At 43.3% G+C, this 12,913-nt stretch overlaps 1 protein-coding gene across 1 annotated transcript in view; it reads right to left on the reverse strand.

Moving 5' to 3' along the window:
* Nucleotides 1-12,913, reverse strand: part of SASH1 (SAM and SH3 domain containing 1) — a 234,245-nt gene that overhangs the window by 25,786 nt on the left and 195,546 nt on the right. The window contains 2 exon segments of the mRNA XM_006154951.3: nt 5,240-5,383; nt 7,354-7,428. Coding sequence (XP_006155013.1) covers nt 5,240-5,383; nt 7,354-7,428 — 219 coding nt within the window.

Consider the following 12,913-nt stretch of genomic DNA (forward strand, 5'->3'; position numbering starts at 1 on the left):
CGAACCGCGGTCGACTACGTGGGAGTCCAGCGACATAGCCATTACGCTAACTGCTGATTCCCTCCTCCTTTTCTTTTTTTTAAAGTATTATTTTTCACTCATGACATAGAACACATGTACACACAGGCAAGAGAAAGAGAAATGGGGGAGGAAGGGGGCTGAAAGAGAGAGAGCAAGAGAGAAGCACCCTCAACGGGGTCTGGTCACACTGCAGTTGCCTTCCCCAGCCCTCCCAGCTTGTCAGGATCTTGGGCACAGGCACATAGGCATTTTCAGTTTGACCGGGCCAGGGATTTGAACCAGCAGTCAACCATGTTGTTTCCAGCACCACAGTTAAAAAAAACTGGTTGTGCCACCAGGCTGGTACCATCTTCCTTTTTAATCTATAGCCTCATTTAAAGTTGTGTTCCATGTTACTACTTACTAAGCACTCAAAAATTATTTACTCTCATAGATAATATATCTCATAGTCTTGAAATCATTGAAAACAATCTCTACCACATAGATGAAATATTTAGGTAAAGGCTTAGAGACTCTTAGGATATGCAGCAGTCCAGTAACAAGGCTGAACTTCAAATGTTGCTGAAAAAAGTTGTGTTCCATGTTACTACTTACTAAGCACTCAAAAATTATTTACTCTCATAGATAATATATCTCATAGTCTTGAAATCATTGAAAACAATCTCTACCACATAGATGAAATATTTAGGTAAAGGCTTAGAGACTCTTAGGATATGCAGCAGTCCAGTAACAAGGCTGAACTTCAAATGTTGCTGAAATATAATCATGACATTACACTAAAAAAGAATGTGCTCCTTAAAACATAATGGCCAGATTCTTTTTTAAAAGTAATTATTTTATTTATGGGGCTGGCACGTGGTGTGGTTGTTAAGGGCACTGGTTACCCACGTGGTGGCTTGCTTTCTCCCTTCCCCTTTCTCTCTGGTCAAATTTAAAAATAATAATAATACTAACAACAAATGGAATTAAATAAATAAATACTTCTTTTAAAAACTTATTTAGTTTATTATTATTATTTTCCACACATGCTCACCAAAGAGAGAGAGGAAAAATAAGAAAGCAAACTGCCAGGTTTGGGATTTGAACTGCAGTTGGCCATGTGGGAGTCCAATGCCTTAACTACCATGTCACCTGCTGGCCCCTTGGCCAGATTCTTAATGAATTTGGCTACAGAAATGCCAACTTGGGACCAGCAGATGGCATAATGATTACGTTGCTGGACTCCCACATAGTCATGGTTCGAGTCCTGGACTCAGCAGCTTAAAACTCACGCTGAGCACATATGTGTGCATGACCAAGATCCCAAGAGGAGAATGGAGGAGAAGAGATTGTGGCACGACTACCCCCCTGGGGGGTGATTTCTTGCTTTCTGTCTCTCTGGTGAGGGCACAGGCCCTATAGCAAAAATCTCTCTTCAAATAAAAGAAACACCAACTTAAGACCCAGATATATTATAGGGGCCGGCAGGAGGCATAATGGTTAAGGTGCTGGACTGAAACACCAACTTAAGACCCAGATATATTATAGGGGCCGGCAGGAGGCATAATGGTTAAGGTGCTGGACTCCCACATGGTCGATCACTATTAGAGTCCCAGACCTGGACGCTTGAAACTCACACCAGTGTGTGTGCGTGTGTGCCCAAAATCCTGAGAGGAAAATGGCAGAGAAGGGACTGCAGTGTGGCCATACCCCTTGGGGGATGGCTTCTCACTTTAATAAAAAAAAGAATACTACTAGTAAAAAAAGACTCGGATATAGAAAAAGCATGTTTTTCAGTCTATAACAAAACTGTCCTATGTCACTTTAAGGTTTTAGCTTCTTTCGTTCCTTTTAAAGCGTTATCAGTAAAAAGCCAGATCAGAGAAGACTGACAGTCAGGACTGGCGCTGCGTGCACCCCCTCGGGTGGCTGAGTATTATCAGAGGCTGCTCCTCATTTGCACACATAAGTACACCCTGCTCATTTGATTAGTGGTGCCGTATAGAGAGACAATACCACACTGCGAAAAATTCGCAGCGAGAACTGTCTGCTTGCCAAAACAGACCAGTCTCTGGCAGATCCCACAGCCACGTGAGCACAAAACCGTCCACATGAAACCTGTTATTTGCATGGTGCTGAATCGTCAGAAGGGCTTCCCTGTGATTCTGCAGGCCTTGCAAACATTTAAGGACAGCAGCAAGGGCAGCTTCTGATTCAACACACACTCGTGCTTTACATTCAGGGAAAGCGAGTCAACAGCCTCGGGCATAACTCCTCCAAATGGAGTCGCCATTATGGGGAAGGCACTGAAGCTGCCAGTAGGAATTCCTGAACACATTTTCATTCCTCTTTTCTGAATCATAAAATAAGTGATCTTTCTAACTTAAAAAAATATATATTTTTTAGAGTTTTGCTATAGGGCAGGTGCATCGGCCACAGGGAGACAGAGAAGGAGAGAAAGTGATGACATCAGCAGTGATTGGTTACATTGCTGGGCTCCCACATGGTCGACTGTAGTTCAAGTCCCAGCTCCAGTGGGTTGAAACTCACTCTGGGAGCGTGTGCATCCGTGCCCAAAATCTTGAGAGGAGACTAGAGGAGAAGGGATTGCAGCATGGCCATCCCCCTGGGGGGAGGGGGGTGAGTTCCTGCTTTTTGTGTCTCTGTCTCTCTAGTGAGCATGTGCCCTATCACAAAAATCTAAAAAAAAAGAAGAAGAAAAAGAAGAAGAAGAGGAGGAGGAGGAGGAGAAACAGAGAGTGAGAAATGCTCCCCGGGAGGGATGGCTATACACAATCCTTTCTCCTTTACCCTCCTCTTGAGATTTTGAGTACGCAGGCATAGGCTCCTGGGACATCCGAGCTGCCAGGTCTAGGACTCGAACCCTGGAGTTAGTCATGTGAAATCTAGCACCTCAACCACCACACCATCTGCTGGCCCATAAAGTCCTTTTTAAGAATAGGACACGTTTTGAAAAACAGCAACGTGAAATATACATCTCTGATATTATCTGTCATCAAATGCTTTTAAAAATTATGAATTTGCCTATCATTTATTTATTGATACATGCAGGACCAGGTGCTGGGCCCACAGCAGGGACAAAGACAAAAATCCCTACCACAATAGTTGGTATACTTACTGAAGTGTTTTTCAGAAACATGCAAAACCTCACATTAATTTTCTCTTTCCGGAAAGCACTATAATGATCAGTTCCTTTTATCCCTTGATTAATGTAAAATTATTTGTCTAAAACACCAGAAAGCTAAGAACATAAGATTTCTATGTAGTGGGGTTGGCAGGTGGTGTGGTGGTTAAGGTGCTGGACTCTCACAAGGTCGATCATGGTTTGAGGCCTGGACCTGGTGGTTTACTTTCTCACGTTGACTCTCTTTCTCTCTCTGGTCAAATTAAAAAATAAAACTAATAATAAGTAAAATTAAATAAATAATTCTAAGAAAAGATTGCTACGTAGTAATAAAATTATAGAAAAATGCTCAAAATGACATTAAAATCCTAAGTTTGTGATCCATAAAGCAGAAAACTTCTAGGAACATAAGTTTATAAGGGCTTTTAGCGGGTGTTTCAATTTCGGGGAAAGAAACTTGACATAGTGCTTTAAACGAGTGGCATTGCTCTGATTGGCATGCAGGTGCCCAATGCCTGCTTCCCTCGGACATGCAGTTTGCCTCTTTCTGGACAGAAATAAAGAATCATCACTGATCTCTCACCCCCAGGGACAAAAAGTAAAAAGAATAAGGGGGAAAAAGTGATGGAGAAGACTCCCTCAAGGCAGTCCAGACTTTCCCTGTCAGTCTAAGCCAGACTTCTCCACTGAGCACTGCAGCATGTGGGCTGGACAGTTCACTGTCACAGGGTCACCCTGTGCATGCTGGCATGCTTGCAGCACCCCTGACCATCAGCCACCCGATGCCAGTAGCACCCACCCCACTTCAACCCACCCTATATGTCTTTTAAAACTACCCTATCTACCAAAACTAACCCCAGATAGTAACCCTGAGGTGGGTAGGGGAGCAAAATCACCCACTCCTTATAGTGAGAACCAACGTACTAAGCTGATGAGGTGGTGGCGAGGTTTGTCTGAACCAAACTGTGGGTGGTTAGCAGGCTGTCAGCTAGTCTGGGTGATCCAGAGGATGCTTGGGTTTTAGCTCAGTATGGCCACTAGAGGGCAGCAGCTGAGTACAAATGTCTGCTTTCCCTTCCTATTGCCTGTGGACAGCCATTCATTCATAAGCAGGTACTTCAACAGGACAGAAGAGGAGTCCTGTAACAGTGCCGAAGGAGAGAGCTTTGAAAATCGAAAAGGTCAAAACTACCTCAATGTCCAGTTGTCCAAGTGCTTTTCCTCCTGCTCCCAAGACAGAAACTGGTCATGTTTCTAGCAATGAAATTACAGACCTGGGTGGAGGGGTCCATTCTGCAATGCCTTAGCAGCTACAGACAGGGCCAGTGCAAGAAAATACCTCCCCCAGCCCAGCAGGAACCTGATTACTGTCGCTAAAGTCCAGGTGGCCAGAAAGCACGTTCTGAGCCGACGTCTCTGACTTGCTCTGTGTTTCTGTTAGGTCATCGGGAAAATCACGACATATTTTCCTGTGCAAAAATGTGTCATGACCTGATCAACGACCCAATATTGAATAGAACAATGTCTGCTCCCTTCGAAAAGTCTGTTGTACAAGGAAAACAGTTTACGTTTGATTCAGGTTACATCCATTTTGTAGCAAGGGAGGGTTGAGAAAATAAAATCCTTCTTTTGCTTTTTACACTAAAGGACAATGATTTCTTCACATATTCGTCGCTCTCGTTTAGAAGCAGAAGGAAAGGCCTAGATTTTGCATCCCCGGCACCAAGCATAGTACATGGACAAGCCTAAATGCTTAATAAATGTTTGCTAAATTGCACGTTTGTCTACATCAAGAAAGGATGCTCCTAGAGCAGGTTAATGCCAAGGCGTATTTAGGGCTGGCGGGGGGTGTGGTGGTTGAGGTGCTGGACTACCACATGGCTGACCATGGTTTGAGTCCTGGACCTGGAGGCTTGCGTTCTCACTCCCCTTCTCACCCCTGTCTCTCTCTGGTCAAATATAAATAAATAAATAAATAAATAAATAAATAAATAAATAAAATACCTCTTAATAAATAAATAAATACTAAAAAATCAGTCTCAGTATTCCCTGTCAGGAAGCATGGAAGAGGCTTTCAGCGAGGCAGTGGCATACCTGTTCAGAGACAGAGCTGCTGTATTTTTTAGACATTCTCTTCCTCATTGTCTCTTTCACTGATTTCACCTTTTTTCCAAGAGAGATGCGGGAGGCAGTGGGTGATTTGATTACTTCTTTGTATACAAAATCTCCTTCTTTACCCTGCAAAACAAAACATTCCATTAGTCACAGAAAAAAACGAAGCCCAGAGACAGGTTTTATTAGGGAAACCATTAATGTCCTGGCTCTCAAAAAATACTAGCATTGCCCAGGAGCTCCAAGATCTTCTTATGCCACGTTATCTATCATTTTGAGTGCAAATTAAAACCCACCGAGTGAGGAGCTTTCTGTGTTTTTCACTGTTTAAAGTGGGGCAGGAGTCACTTTTTATTTGATTTAATCTTAGTGCATCTTTTTGGATTATCTTTTTTTCACCATTTTTAAACACCCAAGGGGACTGCATTTCATCAAGAAAGAGTGGCTGAGGGGCCAGGTGGTGGCACAGTGGTAATGCACCTGGAACCACATCCCGGGACCTCAGTGAGCACGCAGGACATCCCGACACTCCGGGAGCACAGGTGTGCGGGGGTCCTCCCGTCCTGAAGCTGGTTGCATGAGGCCCTGGTGGGGATGCCTATGTGTCTCTCTCTCTATTTTTCTCTCTCTAAGAAGAAATAAATAAATAAATACACTTTAAAAGAGTGCTATACGTGAGTTAATATTCACATAACGCCAGCAGTGAGGGAGTAGAGATGGATAATCCTACTGAAGTACCCAACGAAGGGTGCTAAGGACTCCTGCTACACTTAGTCAGTGAAGGCAGCCTCAGACTGGGTCTCATCATGGCAGCGCTTTGCGTGGTCAACTTCTGATAGAGTACACATTTCCTTCTTCCTGTTTTTCTGTAAACCTGACTATGGTCATCCCTCATTCCATTTTGCATTAAAAACAAACAAACAAAAAACCCCACAGCTTTCCCCCGGTTAAGGGGAAGCGACATACTTTCATATTTTAAAAGACTGACTATAGGGGCCAGCAGGTAGCATGGTGGTTAAGGAGCTGGACCCTCACATGGCCAACCAGTTTGAATCCTGGACCCAGGGGCTTAAAACTCAAGCTGGGTGCATGTGTGTGTGTGCCCAAAATCTGAGGAAGAAAATAGAGGAGAAGAAATTGCAGTATGGCCATCCCCCCTGGGGGGGTGATTTCTCACTTTCCTTCTCACTGTCTCCCTCTGTCTCTCTAGTGAGCACATGTGCCTTATGGCAAAAATGCAAAACAAACAAAAAAAGATTGACTACTTCAAACCATTGGTTCAAAAATCAGTAAAAGTATGACTTCTAAATAAATTGCTTGGTTCTTTCAAGAAATTCTCAAACACTTCATTTATCGCGTGTGGGTATTTTAGCTGACTTAGGATCATAACAAATAGAAAGCACAAAATCTTCACAAAATACATAAAGAAAAAAAGAAACTCAACATAAAATTCATCTATACTCTGGGGGCTTGAGAACGCAAACTTGAGGGAACAGAGCTTGCCCAGCACAGATCTGTCTTGTACGTAGACTGTGACCCCAAAGCAGGTGTGAGGCGGCAGTAGCCTTGGCCCTGAGTGGTTCGGTTTGCTTTGGCTTCAAGACGGTTGGGTTAATTTCAGGACACTCCAGATCAGAAAAACCTAGGTTAGCGTAGGCCTTGCAGGGCCATGCCCTGGGCCTATAGGCTGGTTATTGGAAATGCCAACACACTTTTAATACTCAAATCACGGCGCTTCACTCAGTCCTGCTACACGTGTCTAGCAGTTGCATCCATGCAACTAGCATCAAGAAAAGGCCGTGTGCATGAATGCCGAAGACCAGAAAACCCAACTCATCTGGATTTGTGAGCTGACTGGACACAAAGGCATTAAAGACAATGGACTGTGGCCAGGAGTGAGATGGAGGCCAGAGCCATCCTTCACCCCACACGGAAGAACGAACTTAAGAGGGTGAAATAAGGGCTTCTTTCCAGATAAGATCTGGGGTCACCAAGGAAAAGGTTACCCAGTACCAATTCCCAAAGGCGCTGAGTGAGAAATCACCATCAGGCAAGTCACTGGAATTCACACCTCTGCTCCCCCATCATAAACTCACCATTGGGTCAGAATTATTGCTGCCAATGTGCAGAGAACGGTTCGTCAAGTCGAATCCACCAAAACTGCAAGTTCTCTGTGGAAGAGAGGGCAGGGCAGGAATACCCAGTTATGCTCAGGTCGGCCAGTGTGCACCAACCCAACACGCTCCCAGCTGTAGACATCTCTGAATCACAAATGTGTGTACAGGATGGGAGTAGAAAATGAGAAATGATGAGGGGGAAAAACACATGATCCATGTCATAAGGAGACTTCACTGCTTTTGCCCTTTCACAGCCCTCCGAGATTTGGCCCACCCCAGAGGCTGAAACTCCCTTCACATGCAAAACCAGCTCTTCCAATAACCAACCAAATGACAACACAACTCCTCCATGAGTTTAGAGCTGTACGAGTCCCTGTCTCTTACCACAGAACATCCCCTCAACTTCCCTTAATGCCAGTGACATGAAGTGGCGATACCAAAGGGACTGCCATAAAGGAGCCTGGGCTCGGTGGTCTCTGAAACCCGGTCTGAAATCCTACGGGTCAGCCAGGAACAGCAGAATTTTGTTTTGTTTAGTGTCAATTGCTGAGAACTCGTGGGGGAGAGGGGGGAAGAGGTTATGTTTATAGCAGTCCAGACCAGCTAAGAGGATTTACTCACTCATTACCTCCCCATCCTAGCTCAAAACCCTGCTAACGTTCCCATCTACCCGCCCGATTAATGATGACCCTTTTTCTCACTGTGGACAGAGTGAAGGTACCACATTAGCCCGGAAAGAAAAGGGCTGCTTCAGTGACTGACTGTGACATTTCAAGAGGAAAAATGCTCATGTGACATAAAGAACGCAAGCTTGATTTTTCTTTTAGTTGGTTTCAAACTTTTCTCAAACTTTCTATAGTTGAGTGATTAGGTTATTTCTGGAACATGGTTAAAATTTGCTGGTTTTTTTCTAGCAAAAGCCACTCGACGGCACTTCCTCTGACCCCCCAGCACACTAATTTTTGTTATACAGCTAATGATCTTTCTAAGCAATTGGTAATAAAAGTTGAACAGCTGATTCGGGCTGTAGTATCTTATCTATTTCTCAGAGAACTGTAGTTAACAGCTATTAAGTGGAAGAAATGAAAAGAAAAACACTGTCTATTATAGACTTCGCCTATTTAAAATATACTTTAGATTATATTAGCGAGCTACTCTGAGGCGGTAGAAACATCATGAATGGAAAATGCCTACATTTTTAGAACCACACGGATGTAGGTCCGCACCTCAATTCTGCCACCTCCTTGCTGTGTGACCCTAGGTAAAGTACTCTCAGACCCTCTGAGCTTTGGATTCTTGACTGGTAAAATAATGTCTGTGTCAAATCCGAAGACTTCCAGCACACTGCCTGACACAAAGCAGACACTGTGAGTGTTGAGTTTTTCCATGACTTTTCAGGGAGGCTATACTGAGAACTTAGTCACTTGCTCTGGCAACCACTAGGCTCAAATTTAGGTATAGTCCACTTTATGAATATGCAAATGAAGGGTGGGAGCGCCATTCCCAGCCTGGCCAGCTGGGAGCTCAGCTGTACAACCAGAGCACCTCAGGAATGAGCCACAGGGTGAGAGACGGCAGTTGTGACACAGGGAAGGGCCAGGAGGTGCTGTCCCAGGGCAGCTCTTCTTCAGCAATGCTGCTGCTGTTTTATATGATCTACTACTGATTTCTTTTCTAGTGGGTAGTATTCGAATTTTATAACACATATCAACAAGGCGATCTGATTTGTCTAGTCCACTTAACTGCAGCAGCATCTATTCTATAAACAAAGAGAAGATCCGGCCTGCACAAAAGCACGGGGCAGTCACCTAAGTGGACGAGCAATGTCACAACTACCTCTCCATGCCATTTTACATTAACTTTTACCATTAACTTTCCTTTTCGGCCTCTCATGTCAGATAAGTTTCCTCGTTTTTGCAAAGGCAGTGATTTTTCTCTAGTTCCTTTCTTGTGACTCACAGCTTCACAGACAGTATGGCACCCAGATGCCGGATAGCTTTATGGGTTGTGCACGTCCCCGCTTTAAACTGCAGCATCTACTGCGATACTGGAGCTCAGCATGTTATTTCTGATGTGTATGAAATAATGAACAAAGAATTTATGTGGAAACTATGACTGCAATAAATGAGAGGCTCACTTAAGTTTTCATATGCCTGCTATGTGCATTTCTTTCGAAAATGAAAAGCTTAAGAAATGAGCTGGCATTCTCAACTATCAACGAATACCTCACCCAGAGATAAGCTAACCATTTCTGGAACTGATTAGTCTTTATCAGTGGAGGATTGATAAAGAATATAACAATAAACATTGCTCGAGTTAATCTCCAGCTCTTTTTATAAGAACAAGTAGTTCTCGAAGCAGCGCCCCTTCTGAAGAGAAAATGGATGGGGAAGAGAATCGTAAAAAGGAAAATAAATCACTCTTCCACTCGGGTGATCTAAACAGATGAAGCCTAAATGAAGACTTTTAAAGTTCTTACACCTTCTGCACAGAGGATTATAAACATTTTAGATAGATGCTTGGGATGAGGAGAGCTAGCCAATGGAATGGGCATGCAACCAAAGACACATTTTGAGGGGTGTTGAATTTTAAAATGGACAAAATTCCAAAATGTCATGCATGTCTATTCTCCCAAACAAAAATCAAATGACCAAATAAAAAGCAAGACGAGTGACCACTTCCAATGAATAGAAAGCGTTATCATTTCCCTGAAGTTTCATCAAGCAAATGGCGTTTTTTGAAAGACAAAAAGACCAAGGTTGAAGAGTCAAGAAAACTAAGTGTGTGCTTTGGGTTAAAAAGAAGAAGGTACATGACATAGAGAATGGAAAATAACGTGTGAAGTAAACCCAGCCAAGAAAAAAGATTAATCGAAAAAAATTTAAAAAGCTCCCTTTCATTGTTTAAAACTTATTTTCTCCTGTATTCTCTGAATAATTAGAAAATTAAATTGTTTTCCTCATTATACAACTGTATTTATAGCAACAGGTATGTGAAAGTTTCTAGCTAAGCAATGAATACAGGTATAAGCATTAAAACTACTCAGAGGAGCCAGAAGGTACTCTGGAGGTTAAGGTGCTGGGTCCCACATGACTGACTGGCTGTGCGATTTGAGTCTCAGACTCTGCAGCTTGAAAATCATGCCAGGCCCATGTGAGTGCATGCCGGCAACTCCAAGAGGAGGCCAGAAGAGGATGCACTGTGGCTTGGTCACCACCCCCCGGAGAGGGGGTAGAGGAAGATTGATGTCTCACATTCCCTCTTCCTCTCTCTCTCTGGCAAGCACATGCACCCTATAGAACAAAACAAAACAGAAAACTACCCAGTACTGGCCCAACCACAATGGCACAGATAGCACCATGGCTTGGAAGGCTGGGAGCCACATGGGAGGCGCAGGTCTGCTTCAAGGCCGACCTGAACATCCTAGGCATGGCTGCATGCTCCTGTAGTCCCAGCTAATTGGAAGGCTGGAGCAGGAGAGCTACAACTGGAGGACCCTGACAAAAATATCAGTCTCTTGTCTCTCTTGCTTTCAGTCTTTCTCCCTCAAAATGGAAAACAAAACAAAACCATAAAAAACTGTCTAGGACTGCCTCAAGTTCACGGTATCTTAAAAATATCTAACCTCAGATGCATACGTGGGCCAGGAATGGCATCAAACCACCTTCATGGGTGGAATTGGAGCTTGGAAACAAGCTTCCCCAGATGTCCACTCGTGTCAGTAAATAATCAATCACTGGCCCACAATGTTATTTCACATAAATCTCTGAAACATGACTTTTAGAGAGAAAGTCCTGATTAGTCACACTAATTTGGCAATAGGGCTGGTCTGTACCTCAATCAGTGAAGAAAGTCAGATCCCACATGGCTGACTGCAGTTTGACTCCTGTCCCCAGAGGCTTGAAAAGTATGCTAGGCACATGTGTGTGCATGTCCCAAATCCCAACAGGGAGGAGAAACAGAGGAGAAAGGATTGTGGTGTGACCATGCCCCATCGGGGGGTGCCTTCTCTCTCTTCTTTTTTCTCTACCTGCTTATCTGGGAAGCACATGAACCCTTTGGCAATTAGAAAAATGTTTAAATAATAATAATTTGGCAATAAATAACATGAGAGGCACATGAACCACCCAAGGTGCTCAAAGCAGATAAACGTCTTAAGTATTATATGATTTAAACTCACAAAGGTGGATCATCAATTAATGAAGAAGTAGATCTTTTCTACCAAGGCCATGTCAAAAATCACAAAAGGCAGATAAGTTGGGCAGAACAATTCTGAAGGTAAAAAATAAATTATATTGAGACTGATGTTTTACAAAAGATCTGTGGGTCAGAGTAGACCAGAGGCTGAATGAGTAATGCAGAGAACTCTATTATTTTTAAAACAAAAAGTAAGCCACCCCCCAAAAAAAAAAAAACAAACCAAACCAAAAAACAAACAAACAAACAAAAATCGTTGCTATGATGTAGAAAGTGCCAGAAGAAAAGTTTTCGCTACATAATGATCATATTAAAAGTGTTGCAAGAATTACATGAATGTGAGGAGACAGAAAATACGAACTAGGAAGAAAGTCAGCACATGTGGGAATATTTGGAAAACCCAAGGGTTAGGAAGGACCTGATCCTTTCAGAACAGAGGCCAGTTTAAGTATGGCATAGACTGATCAGTCCGTGTTCATTTTCACAACAGCGAAACTTGACTGAATGCATTTACAGTACAGTAAGCGTCTGGGAGGAATATTCTATTCATGAATGGGAAGGCACCCTGGGAAAAGTCACTCTATTCTTTCAGGTCTTTAAAAGGAGCAAGCAGCCAGTGGTCCCACGAGGACTGAAGGAGGGACCAGAGGACAGAAGGGCCAGGAACTCTGTCACTGCTCCCTGCTCTGCACCATTTGATATGGGCTATTGTGCAAGCTGTAAGTTAGGTGGGAATTTCACGGGGAAAAATATCTCTATTTTAAAGTTCAAAATAAGTCATGACCAGAAAATAGACTTTACAAGGTCTCTGATCATTCGGGAGTAAAACTGAAAAACACTTTATGATTTGAAGGTACTTTATTCCTCACTGCGTACAGAAGAGTCTATGTAGCAGTGGGGGGCATTTCCAACTGTAGACTGCTTTGTTTAAAAAGATAAGAACATTGAATAGACTTAAACAAAACAAAAGAGCTCTAATTTTTCCCCTCTTCAGATTTGAGACCTTTCCAATTGCTCCGTTAATAAAATAAATGTACTTTATAATGTTTTCAAATCATCCTATCAGTGACTGGGTGATGGCGAATTTTCCATGAACTGGTTGCTATTGTTTTGATTAACTGGAGGAGGAAGCATCTCTTTGAAGGGCAAAATGCCCTTCTGTTTTGAATCAACCTCTTTGAGGTCAAGTGACGAGATGGCTGGGAATCAAGACAGCCACTCCTAGAAGGCGGCCAAGCCCCACCCGGGGACCCTGGAAGCCCCTTTCTGGATCAACTGCAATGTCAAGTTTGAATGAAAGTGGAAGAGCGTCGATTAGCAAGAGGCCAGCTGGGTAAGACGG

This window comes from Tupaia chinensis, unplaced genomic scaffold (genome assembly GCF_000334495.1).
Source record: "Tupaia chinensis unplaced genomic scaffold, TupChi_1.0 Scaffold000427_1, whole genome shotgun sequence".
Classification (NCBI taxonomy): Eukaryota; Metazoa; Chordata; class Mammalia; order Scandentia; family Tupaiidae; genus Tupaia; species Tupaia belangeri.